Source organism: Trichomycterus rosablanca, chromosome 7 (assembly GCF_030014385.1).
Source record: "Trichomycterus rosablanca isolate fTriRos1 chromosome 7, fTriRos1.hap1, whole genome shotgun sequence".
Classification (NCBI taxonomy): domain Eukaryota; kingdom Metazoa; phylum Chordata; class Actinopteri; order Siluriformes; family Trichomycteridae; genus Trichomycterus; species Trichomycterus rosablanca.
This window is the reverse complement of record NC_085994.1, coordinates 31,881,263-31,894,082: the sequence shown is the minus strand read 5'-3', so window position 1 is coordinate 31,894,082 and position 12,820 is coordinate 31,881,263. Positions and strand designations below refer to the sequence as shown.

General features: G+C 40.3%; 1 protein-coding gene across 1 annotated transcript in view; it reads left to right on the top strand.

Annotated features, from left to right (window-relative positions):
- plxna3 (plexin A3) overlaps nucleotides 1–12,820 on the top strand; it is a 292,904-nt gene that overhangs the window by 240,031 nt on the left and 40,053 nt on the right. The window contains exons 11-14 of the mRNA XM_062999232.1: nucleotides 629–725; nucleotides 7,897–8,087; nucleotides 9,337–9,485; nucleotides 10,816–10,936. Coding sequence (XP_062855302.1) covers nucleotides 629–725; nucleotides 7,897–8,087; nucleotides 9,337–9,485; nucleotides 10,816–10,936 — 558 coding nt within the window. The remainder of the gene's footprint in view (nucleotides 1–628; nucleotides 726–7,896; nucleotides 8,088–9,336; nucleotides 9,486–10,815; nucleotides 10,937–12,820) is intronic.

Here is a 12,820-nt window from a genome sequence, read left to right as displayed (position 1 = left end):
TTTCCATGTGCAATGGATATTTACAGTGTATTGTAAAAGTGGTGAATGTTTCAGGACAGTGGGGAATTTAATCTTTGGCGTAAACATCCAGCTGTGCCTTAATTCTAAATCATGCTAACAATCATCCTGTTATACTTATTATTGACTTCATTTTTTTTCTCCTGGCTGTGCTTATATATTAGATAGTCCGTCTCAGCAGGTGTAAGAAAATCTTAGTCATTAATGTGTTTAACTTAGTTTGCACATGACAGCCTGACAATTACCCAGTATTTGTATGAGGTCTCACTATGGTAAATTGTTGCAATAATCTAATGTGCATTTATACGACATGTTTTCAGAAAAATACAGGTACCTTGTCAGCTAGAACAGTAGGTGTGAAAGGTCTTTGACACATTGTGGGGTACACTGTTAAAAAAAATTTGTTGTTTGGTGAAAACAGTAGTATCTACATACACTACTTAATATGACCATGGCCACCTTCTTTAGCTCTGTATTCATCCCAGAGAGCTTTAACCCCTCTGCTGACCTGCCATTACTCTGTAGACAGTATAAATACATATCATTACAGATGAAGACAGAATCACTTCAGCTCAGCTGTTCTTTATAATGAGTGTTTGTCTTCTTGCAGTACTGGTATGAGGGCAACGAGATGGGTGACCTGCCTGTTGACTTCTCCATTGTCTGGGATGGTGACTTTCCCATCGACAAACCTCTCATGCTAAAAGGTATGTGCTACTCTCTCAGATCTACACACAATAATTCAACATATGAATGCGATGTCTACCTTCAACTTTGTGGTATAAGCTGACAAGTCCAGGAGTTTTCATCAAATGATAACACTGTTTTGTCCTCATCATTGTTGTTGTGGATAATGTTTTCCCTGGAATCAGTGGGCACAAAGCAGAAACACACCTCAGACAAGTCACTCTTCCCTCAGACATAGCCAATAACGCTGTATGTAGATGACCAAATGGCTGATAGCACCACCAGTACTAGCAGCACTAGTGGGCTAGCGTAATTTATTTCTGCACCACTCGAGCACCGTAGAAAATCCAACTTAATTATTTGAGTTTGTTTTTACTGACCGCCTTGACCGGCATCATCTAAACTCTGGCTGCAAGGCAGAAGTATGACCTGAACTGGGTGCTAATCCGGTTATGGCATTTCAGAATGCAAGTTCTCTGGAAAGGGCCATCGCCTCTGTGGTGGCCAAAAAGTGCAGTGACACCGGCTGAGTTCACCAGGAAACAAATAAAGACTGGCAGCATCTGCGCCAGGGGAAAACTGGCCTGGATCAAGCATAGCATCACAATTCTAAAAGAACACAGGTTGTCAACAAAGGAGCTCCCAACCAGAGTGATTTAACACTCAACACGGTGCAGGTGACTGTCAGTTATAAGAATTTGACATGCCAATCGTCTGCGCCTCTATCTGCCGGTCTTAAATGTCAAATTGGTAACTGTTTTCTTGAGGTTGGTGCACTTAACTGAGTGGCATCTCCTGGACTGCTCCTCCCTCTCTGCATGGTATGTACATCAGGTGATGCTGGTCCAGAGCTATAAAAATTATCAAGGACTTTACCCATTCCAGTAACTGCTTGTTTAGCCTGCTGCTATCAGGCAAGTGTTTTTGCAGTCTGATGACTAAAACCAAGAGGCTTAGAAGAAGCTTCTTTCCCCAGGCCGTGGCAAGGCTGATGTGGTGGCTGATTTTGTTTTATTGTAATGTATATAATTAATTTGCCATAGTATTTTTCTCTATCTATTTATGGGTTTTTTTTCTATTTTTAACTTTGTAAGTACCAGAGATGTTCACAAAATACACAAGTCACAAAATACGAGTCTGAGTCGAGTCACGAGTCTTTAGACTAGAGTCCGAGTCAAGTCACAAGTCTTTAGGCTAGAGTCCAAGTCAAGTCATGAGTCTTTAGGCTAGAGTCCGAGTCAAGTCACGAGTCAATATAATATACACAAAACATACGTATATTGGAAATGTAGCGTAGAAACAAATAATATGTAAGTTCAGATAAAAAATAACAACAGATTAGCGACTGTATTTTGCCCTTTAACTGAGTGCCTTTACTTTCCCAGGTACCAGTTAAAAGCTTAAACTGATACGTTTTGTTTTTATTGCAAATTACGGCACAGCGGCCAAAATCCCAAACACAGTAAAAATCCATAATAATGCTTACCTTAGCCTATGTTGTTCCAGATGCTATTAAATTTATAACCGTGCGTTATAATTAGGAATTATTCCATTCCATTAGGAATATAATCCGTTATTTTGTAAATATGCTTATAATTAAAAACCTCCAAACTTTTCCCGGTTGTGAAGCAAAATACGAACCCGTTAGAAAGCCAATCAAGCGTTTCATTGACAATCGTCTGTGTGACGCTGCAAACTAAATACATGCAAATAACAGCATTTCTTACTAACAATTACAACCAGAAGGTCTGATTGGTTCCGAAAGTGGTTCTTACAATCGTTAGTTCCAATTCTGTAGGAGCATTCCATTCACATTATCTGTTACTGTGAAGTGCACTACGTAGGGTATTCCACCATTTTAAGTAGGGAGCGACGCTTCATCGCTACGCTGGATGCTGGCTGTAACGTTTACCCATTGCGTGTGTTGCGGTTTAAAATGGCCAGAGCGTTACTAGAGGGCATATTATATATTTAAGCAATTGTTCAAGTGTTCTATTGCTTTTATACAGCAGTTTTTACAAAATAAAGAAAGAAAATAAATCAAAGAAGCCCTGAATTTCATATTAAATATGCTTTAATATTGACAATACCTTCCGCCAAAAAGTAGTTCCACGCGAATGTAAAGTTTAACACTACAAAGCAGAAATCCCAAGTTGCAAAAACTCATTTTAGGGAGGTGAGAACAACAACAAGAAGAAGGCAAGAACCTCCGAAAGGAATAAAAGAAATAAAAAACCTCTCACACACACCAAAGGATATGGGTGATAACAGAACTCTTAGGAGCTGCTAACTGGGCTATTAAGCTAACTATACAAACACATTAAAGTTCCCTACATAGTGCACTAGATTGTGTATCAGATCACGGATTTATGTTCCCTACATAGTGCACTAGATTGTGTATCAGATCGCGGATTTATGTTCCCTACATAGTGCACAGTGTAATACAGTTGTGGTGTGAAAAGGCCGTGCTGTTATCATGAATATCAGCACAGTTAGAATGCTTCTCAACCAATCAGATTGTAAGGTTGGAACTAACTGTTGTATATATACTGTATATATTAGGGCTGTCAAACGATTAAAATTTTTAATCGCGATTAATCTCAGAATTTCATATAGTTAATCGCGATTAATCGCATTAAAAAAAATCTGTGTAAATGTTATAGAAAACAAGGATTTTTAAGTGAAATGTTACAATTAAAATGGTGAACACATTTTATGCTAAATGTACTTATGTTAAAAACTGCTGGGACAAGAGAAAACTGTAAGGGAGTTTATTCACTCACATACTAGGCAGTAAATGTCAGATTGTAGGTTAGAATTTCTCCATCAGCAAACATTGTAGATCAGCGGTGCTTTAGGTGGGATAAGGCGTAGTTATTGTATCAGACTTGTCTGTGGTTGTATCGTGACAATGGTTTGATGGACGTTTCTACACGAAGTGAGTGTGTTTTGACCCTTTGGGGCTTCCATAGTTCATGAACTAACGTGCTCGACTCAGCTTTCCGGTATTCGGTACAGAAGAAGAAGTTAATTAAGTGTAATAAAGTGTTCTGCTCCCGACAACTTGTGAATATAGCGTGTATTTATTTCTTTATTATGCAAGTGCATCACTACCACGATCGGTTACATTATGTTAACAAACCGCAAATGAAAAACGGTGGCAAGTCCGACATTAAAACGTTTGTTCTACCAGTCAAGTGTCAACATGAACTAGAATTTGCGTTAATGGCACTAATTTTTTTAATCGCGTTAAATTGAGGTCGCGTTAATGCGTTATTATCGCGTTAACTTCGACAGCCCTAGTATATATATATATATATATATATATATATATATATATATATATATACAGTGTATCACAAAAGTGAGTACACCCCTCACATTTCTGCAAATATTTCATTATATCTTTTCATGGGACAACACTATAGAAATAAAACTTGGATATAAGTTAGAGTAGTCAGTGTACAACTTGTATAGCAGTGTAGATTTACTGTCTTCTGAAAATAACTCAACACACAGCCATTAATGTCTAAATGACTGGCAACATAAGTGAGTACACCCCACAGTGAACATGTCCAAATTGTGCCCAAAGTGTCAATATTTTGTGTGACCACCATTATTATCCAGCACTGCCTTAACCCTCCTGGGCATGGAATTCACCAGAGCTGCACAGGTTGCTACTGGAATCCTCTTCCACTCCTCCATGATGACATCACGGAGCTGGTGGATGTTAGACACCTTGAAGTCCTCCACCTTCCACTTGAGGATGCCCCACAGGTGCTCAATTGGGTTTAGTCCATCACCTTTACCTTCAGCTTCCTCAGCAAGGCAGTTGTCATCTTGGAGGTTGTGTTTGGGGTCGTTATCCTGTTGGAAAACTGCCATGAGGCCCAGTTTTCGAAGGGAGGGGATCATGCTCTGTTTCAGAATGTCACAGTACATGTTGGAATTCATGTTTCCCTCAATGAACTGCAGCTCCCCAGTGCCAGCAACACTCATGCAGCCCAAGACCATGATGCTACCACCACCATGCTTGACTGTAGGCAAGATACAGTTGTCTTGGTACTTCTCACCAGGGCGCCGCCACACATGCTGGACACCATCTGAGCCAAACAAGTTTATCTTGGTCTCGTCAGACCACAGGGCATTCCAGTAATCCATGTTCTTGGACTGCTTGTTTTCAGCCAACTGTTTGCTGGCTTTCTTGTGCGTCAGCTTCCTTCTGGGATGACGACCATGCAGACCGAGTTGATGCAGTGTGCGGTGTATGGTCTGAGCACTGACAGGCTGATCTCCCACGTCTTCAACCTCTGCAGCAATGCTGGCAGCACTCATGTGTCTATTTTTTAAAGCCAACCTCTGGATATGACGCCGAACACGTGGACTCAACTTCTTTGGTCGACCCTGGCGAAGCCTGTTCCGAGTGGAACCTGTCCTGGAAAACCGCTGTATGACCTTGGCCACCATGCTGTAGCTCAGTTTCAGGGTGTTAGCAATCTTCTTATAGCCCAGGCCATCTTTGTGGAGAGCAACAATTCTATTTCTCACATCCTCAGAGAGTTCTTTGCCAGGATGTGCCATGTTGAATATCCAGTGGCCAGTATGAGAGAATTGTACCCAAAACACCAAATTTAACAGCCCTGCTCCCCATTTACACCTGGGACCTTGACACATGACACCAGGGAGGGACAACGACACATTTGGGCACAATTTGGACATGTTCACTGTGGGGTGTACTCACTTATGTTGCCAGCTATTTAGACATTAATGGCTGTGTGTTGAGTTATTTTCAGAAGACAGTAAATCTACACTGCTATACAAGCTGTACACTGACTACTCTAAGTTATATCCAAGTTTCATGTCTATAGTGTTGTCCCATGAAAAGATATAATGAAATATTTGCAGAAATGTGAGGGGTGTACTCACTTTTGTGATACACTGTATATATATATATATATATATATATATATATATATATATATATAAAAATGCTGTGTGGGCGACTTATGTGCGACTCGGACTCAAGTTGCACACTCGTAAGTGCACACTGGTAAGTACCCTGAACTGGGTGCTAATCCAGATATGGCATTTTAGAATGCAATTTCTCCCACTCAGAGCAGGATCATGCTCTTGACACTTGTCAGTCTCAAAAGAAACCACATAATTGCCCTAACTCACTGTTAGGAAGTGATATCAGTGACTTCATTACGGGAAAGTGAAAGAAAAACCCTTTAATGATGAATAACATGTTGAAACAAACCCTTTTCAAATCTTGCGCTACTAGCTGTGATAGAACAAAACACACTAATTCCACCAAGTCAGTAATAAGTATCTAGTCATGGCTCTCCTCAATCAGAGTAGAGGTCAACATCAGTAGATAGGAAGTGTAATGCAATAGGGTAATTGGATACGACTAGATTGGGAGGAAAATTAGGGGGGATCCAAAAAAAAGAAAGTATCTAGAACTTTTCTTCCACCTCGCAACATGCACACTTCCAAATTCTCCCAGAATGTCATTCTTATGAAAATGAATGACTGATTAATTGTGAACACATGGACAGTGCCAGTACTGACAATATGTCACTGTACAGCTTTAAGCCCCCTAGTGGTAGATTAACAGCACAGATTAAACACTACAGGGGTCAGTGTGGTTCAAAAGACTTCTGGGTTTTTTTTTTCTGTTCCTAGTTTATTCAATGAATCAATCTGCTCCAGTGAACACGAGTGCTTTTTCCTTTAATTTGGTCACTTATAGACATGAGCTCATCTAGCACAGCATGTTTTATTAATCACGTGGTTTTCACTGTCTATTTTTGGATGTTTTTATGTTTTTATATTGCGGAGGACGGTACAGAATGTGTTCTTTTGTCCTTGATTTAGTGAAATGATATTTCAGAGTAAGATTAAAAATAGGTGCTGATAAATGTGCAGCAGGTTTTGATCTTCAGTGGGTAGGACAAAGGACAGGAAGGCTCATAACAAAAGGATTTAGTGGTGTTGGTGGATTTTCTAGTGGAGTTTGTGAAAAAGCATTGAAAGTGAGAGAGGAAGCTGATATGAGACACGGAGAGTGGATGAAAGTGTTTTTTTAAGTAGGACATGCTCTTGGATTAATCTTTAAACTTCAAACACACCACATTTTTGCTAGACATGAAAGCTACTGTCTGTATGAGCATTTATGTGTATAAAATAAAGCAAGGTCATTTATATATTTAAAGATTAATAAATATTTACCACACTGTATTGGCAAGCTTTAGCTGATTGCTTTAACCTCAAAAAGGCGCTGTTAGAAGGTTCTATGCATAGTTTGTGTATTTAATTTAGCATCTTCTATGTGCTTTCCAAAATACTTTCTAAGGATAAAAGCATTGTGTAACAAGGTGGGTTGCACCTAGCCACTGACGCATCAGGTATAACCTCAAACCTGCAAGCATTGAAAAGGGCTGTGGACAAAATGACAATAAATAATAAACAAAGAAACAAATTGTACTTTTATATTTTCATTAGAAACGGTGAGAGTGGGAGGAGTAGTAATTGGTCGTGTCTAAGAGACTGAGAGATCTTATAGTCTGGATTTAGCACCATCTGATTTCCACCTTTTTGGATGCTCAAAGAAGCTTTAAGGGAAAGAAGAAGCTTAATCCACAAGCTGTGGCAAGGTCACCACACCAGCCTTGCCAAACTGATGTTATTTTATGTAATTGATTTACCCTAGTTTTTTCCTCTATTATATTTTTTGTACATTCTTGCACAGTCTAAGCAATAGGGGGAGGTTTTACATTTTACCACAGGTTGCACACTGTATATAACTATATATGACAAATAAATCTTGAAAATCTTAAAGTTTGTGTGATAAAATGTAGAAATTCAAAAGGTTCCATCCTGCCTACGAATTCCTGATCTTGGAAAAGAACTGGTGTGTCCTCGTCTAGCATCTAGTCTATTCAGACCATCTAGACCTCCGTCACCTGCCCTAGCACAGGTGTACAGCCAGTGTGTGTAGCTAGTGTGTGTGGGTGAAGCAGTGAATAGAGTACAGTAAATGCAGGTGTGGGTTTTGGCTTGGCTGCTTTCAGCCTTACTGTTCAATTATCGACTCAGCTGGCTTTTCTCCCCCTGCTAACCTGCCTTCATGCAGCCAGCAGTCTAACACATTGTGTCCTTGTGTGTGTGTGTGTGTGCTTTCCACAGCCCTCCTGTATAAGTGTGAGGCTCAGAGGGACAGCTGTGGTCTCTGTCTGAAAGCTAACAGCATGTTCGAGTGCGGCTGGTGTTTGGCTGATAAGCGTTGTCTCCTGAAGCAGCACTGCCCTGCGCCCGAACACAACTGGATGCACCAGGGCCGCCGAAATGTGCGCTGTAGCCATCCCCGAATCACCAAGGTAACACACAGAGAACATTTGTATCTTAATTATTACAACCTGGATGGAGTGAGAGTTGGTTCGGATGTGACATTTCGGCGGGTCGCATATTCAACATGCGACCTTGAGCGACCCGTATTCAGGCCCTCTGAGGACAGATGCTTGTGGACGTAAAAAATATGAATGAAGAACATTTTAAAACAAAAAAAGAAGGTAGTTTTCCTTGTAATATTGCTATTCTCAATGCCCACTACTTCAGATAAACAATAGCATACCACACATTTAATATTACAATTACAAGGACGTCAAGGCAGCCTTTCTGCCACTGTTCTGTTTCTGCCACTGAATAATTGAAACATTGCCCTGCAGTAGATTTAGTGCCCTCTTTAGGGTGTATTCCTGCATGTGGCCCTGTGTTTCTGGGATGGGTTTCAGACTCACACTAGACCTAAGATCAGACGTAAGCAGTTATTGTGGATAAATGAATGACTGCATACTAAGACTCAGCATCGTAGTATGCTGTCTTGCAGTTACGGTAGTACACTTGTTTAATTCATTTATTGATTCTCATGGTTTACCACTGTTTTATCCTGGTCAGGGTCATGGTGGGTCTGGTTTCCCCAGAATCACTGGGTGCAATGCAGTTACATACAATCCATTGCAGGGCCTCGGCTATCCCCCCGCTCAGATGGCCTATCATGCCTTTATGTAGATATCCAACTGACCAGTAGCACCAGTGAGGATTTAAACCCTGCATCAAAGCAGTATTGATCGTGTATTTGCCTGACACACACTCCTCCGACTGGCCCTTTCTTATTCGGCCATACTTCAGAGGATTCATGCACAGAGGGTCATGCACTGACCCCCGTGTTCTTCACCTTTGTACAGGCGCTTTGCGCTACTAACCAAGGTCCTTACACAGAGTCAAAGACTCCGTCCCATTTTCAGTCTGGTCTTTTTCTGCCCAGCAGACTTTAGTGGCCAGTTGTGTCTGCTGCAGGCACTGCCAGTTGTGCCCGCTAGGGGGCGCCCAGCAGACCAGTGGCACAGCTGATATACGAACTCTGGGAGCTCAGAATCTCAGCACTGCTGCACTAGCTGTATATCCCACTACGCCATAAAGACGTACAGTATATTACATTTGTAATATTGTAGGTTGTGCTGCAACTCGTCTAGCACCAGGACTACTTGTTCGGAAAGCTTGCATACAGTTGTTTTCCAAATGAATTGTGTTTAACTATGTTACCAGCAACTATGTGTTTGTGCACAGATCCAGCCACTGACTGGTCCGAAAGAGGGGGGCACGCGAGTGACAATCGAGGGAGAGAATTTGGGGCTGCAGGTGAGAGAGATCACATACGTGCGGGTAGCCAGCGTGCGATGTAACCCCATCGCTCAGGAGTACATCAGCGCTGAGAGGTAAGTACTCATCAACCTGACTTACATGAATGTACAGAGCATCTACACCTCCACTAAAACTTCTCTGTGAACTAAAGTGTGGTGGAATATCTGATGAAAGGATGATGAAAGGGGTGAGTTCTGACTGAAGCATGAGTAAAGGTTAGATGAAACATGAATGAACACTAGTGGCATATGAAGCCAGGTGAGGCATCCAAAAAAAATGTATATACGAGGGATCTTCAAAAAGTTTCCGCACTTTTTTTATTTTGGTTGGAAACGGTGATGGTGGGAGGGGTAGTAATTGGTCGTGTCTGAGAGACTGAGAGAGAGCTTATAGTCCGGATCTGATTTCCACCTTTTTGGACGCTCAAAGAAGCTTTACAGGGAAGATTTTCATGTGATGATGATGTGAAAGCAACGGTGCATCAGTGGCTACGCGCTCAACCAAAAACATTTTTTGCTGCTGATGGCATTAAAAAGTTGGTACGACACTGGGGAAAATGTACCAGAGGGTGACTATGTAGAAAAGTGATGTCATTTGTTTTTGAAATTCTTAATAAATAGAGTTTAAAAAGTGAGGAAACTTTTTGAAGAAACAAACAACTTGGTTACCCAAGTAAAGTGACTTGAATGTAGTTAACTGTTTCCAACAGGCATTAATTGCAGTCATTTTTTTATGTAGCTGAAAGTTGGGTGAGTTTTCATTGGGTATTTCATGCCCTACATAGTTTTTACTGTGCCATTGTGCTATACCATGTGTAGTGAGCATATTTGGTAAATGTAAACCCATTTTGGTTTTGAATGAGGGTAGTATTTGTTTAGCATTTAATGCATATTAAAAACAAGAGATTCAATTTAATATAATTTTCATTGCGAAGGCGAAAAACACTGGGCACAAGGCAGGAACACCCAATCCACCCAATCCATCACAGGTCTCTGTCCACTAAAAATAGCTTCACTGGGTTTGAATCTAAGCAAGTGTCTACACAGACATGATTGGCTATGTCTAAGGGGGGATGATCGAAGCCCTGTCCACTGATTTCTTGCCTTGGGCCCTTTGTTTCGTGATGGAACCGGACCCACCGCAACCTAATCAGGATAAAGCATTTGATGAAAGTGAAATTAAATAAATAAAACAGGTGGTGTGCTGCTGCTGTGACTCACCATAAAAGACCTTAAATTACTCAGAATATTAATTGAGCTGTTAAATCTGAACAGATGGAAACAGTTTGTGTTTGTTTTAAGTTGCTTGAGGTATCACTTGTTTACCTGAAATGTATCTAAATTTAAAAATATTCAATTTTTGCAGGTATGTAATCATATATGTCTCTCTTCACTTACCTATCAGGATTGTGTGTGACATGGAAGAGTCTCTGATGGCGAGTCCCCCGGGTGGTCCAGTCGAGTTGTGTATTGGTGACTGCAGTGCTGAATATCGTACCCAGTCGTCACAGACGTATGCATTCGTGGTACGTTATTTTTATTTGTTTTATGTTCATTTTATGTATGTCTGATTACTGGGTTTAGCCATCCTGGTCACGTCATATATTTCGGCACTTAAATGGGTCGATTGATTATAATTACAATGTTTAGAGTAGCGTTGTCATAGCATGGTAGCTTTATAACATGTCCATCAAATGTTATATATATCCCATTTATACAGCCCTGGTCAACTGGTATTGTGAACTGGAAATGTACCAATTGCAGCTTAGAATTTAACTTGTAATTGCAAAGCATGCATACTACTGGATGCGACATTCACTGCTAAATTCCAGACTGAAAAATTGGTATAAAAGGGCGCATTTAAAGAACAGCACTTGGCAAAAATTATAGACTGTCTACCATACCTGCCATAACCATGGTGTAAACACGGCGTAAAACAAATAAATAGATAAATGAATTCCAGACTGCCTCAAGATACTTCATCTGACACTTCTTTAACTTTCCAATGCCAAACAGCTGCGCACAAGCTAAAAATTGCCATGCACCACGGCAGGTATGAGCTAGAATGGTGTAAAACACAGAACAATTGACTATTCAAAATAGGAATAGCTATACATAATTCTCTGTAGTGATTAATCACTCTTCAACATCTGGTAATTTAACTTTCACATCAGGGTTTGGCAGCTTTCAGGCTGTACACACCATGCCAACTGTAAGGGTTTGGAGAACAAGAAATTATAGCTTTGGTCTGTTTTGATGGTTTTGGCTGGGCCTCTTGATTTCAGTTCTGGTTTCAGCATTTAAATTTAACATTTGACAAAAGCTTTTATTCAAAGGATTTGCACTTAACACAGAATACAGCACTAACAGAGAGTAAACATTGGCAGCTTGGTGGTGGTGGTGGTGGTGGTGCTTTAACCCTCAACCTTTCAGTCAGTAATTCAGTACCATAATCCACCACTGGCTTGTTTTCAGAAGGATGATGCATGCTAGAAATAGATTTGCTCATTTTGTTGTGGAATAACCTCACTAGCCTACACAGATCCACTAGTGTTTGGTGTAGAGTGTTTCTTACTTTTGAACTTAATGCATTTTCACTAAAGGAGCGTAGAAAAGACCAGATATACAGAAAGTTGTACTAGTTGTAAAGAAAACAGAAATTTTTTTTTGGTACTGTCACTCTATGGTTGAGATCTCTGTGAAGCTGCTCTAACGCGATTAATGTTCTATTTTAAAAGTGCTACGCAAATCAATTCAACTTGATTAACACAGGTCATGAGATGTGTCAATATTAATCCACATTCATAACAGTAAAACTGCCCATCATGTAAGCATTTACAGACCTAGACATTGGGGTGTGTCGCCATACCAACTGTTTTATCACAGTTAAATGCCAAGGGTAGCCAATAATCTTATTCCTTGGGCTGTGGGCCAATCAAATCGTTCTTTTAGAGCTAGAGGATCAATAGGATTCCTGCTTCTTTAATCTGTTGGCCAATCTCGTCTCCTGTAGAGCTTAGCTTAGTGGCAGGAAAGTAATGCAGAGAGCGTCTCACACACACACACACACACACACACACACACACCCTGCTGAGAGTTAAGTGCTGGTTTGCTTGATTGTACCATTAATTTGTTAGAACAAGCCTGTGAGCAGGACACAAACACACACAATTATACACAAACACAGACACACACATACTTTAACATTTTTCATTACGTTTCCTGGTACTTAACATGTGCATTGTGTTTAAGCTTAAACAAAACATAAAGTGTTTATGTATCATTAAGTTAAGTTTAAAATAAAGTATAATTAAACCAGCTGAATTCATTATTTAGACTGAACCATCTTAAGAACTTCTTTAATAGTCATGACCTAATATCATAATTGGCAGTTTGTTTTAACATACTTC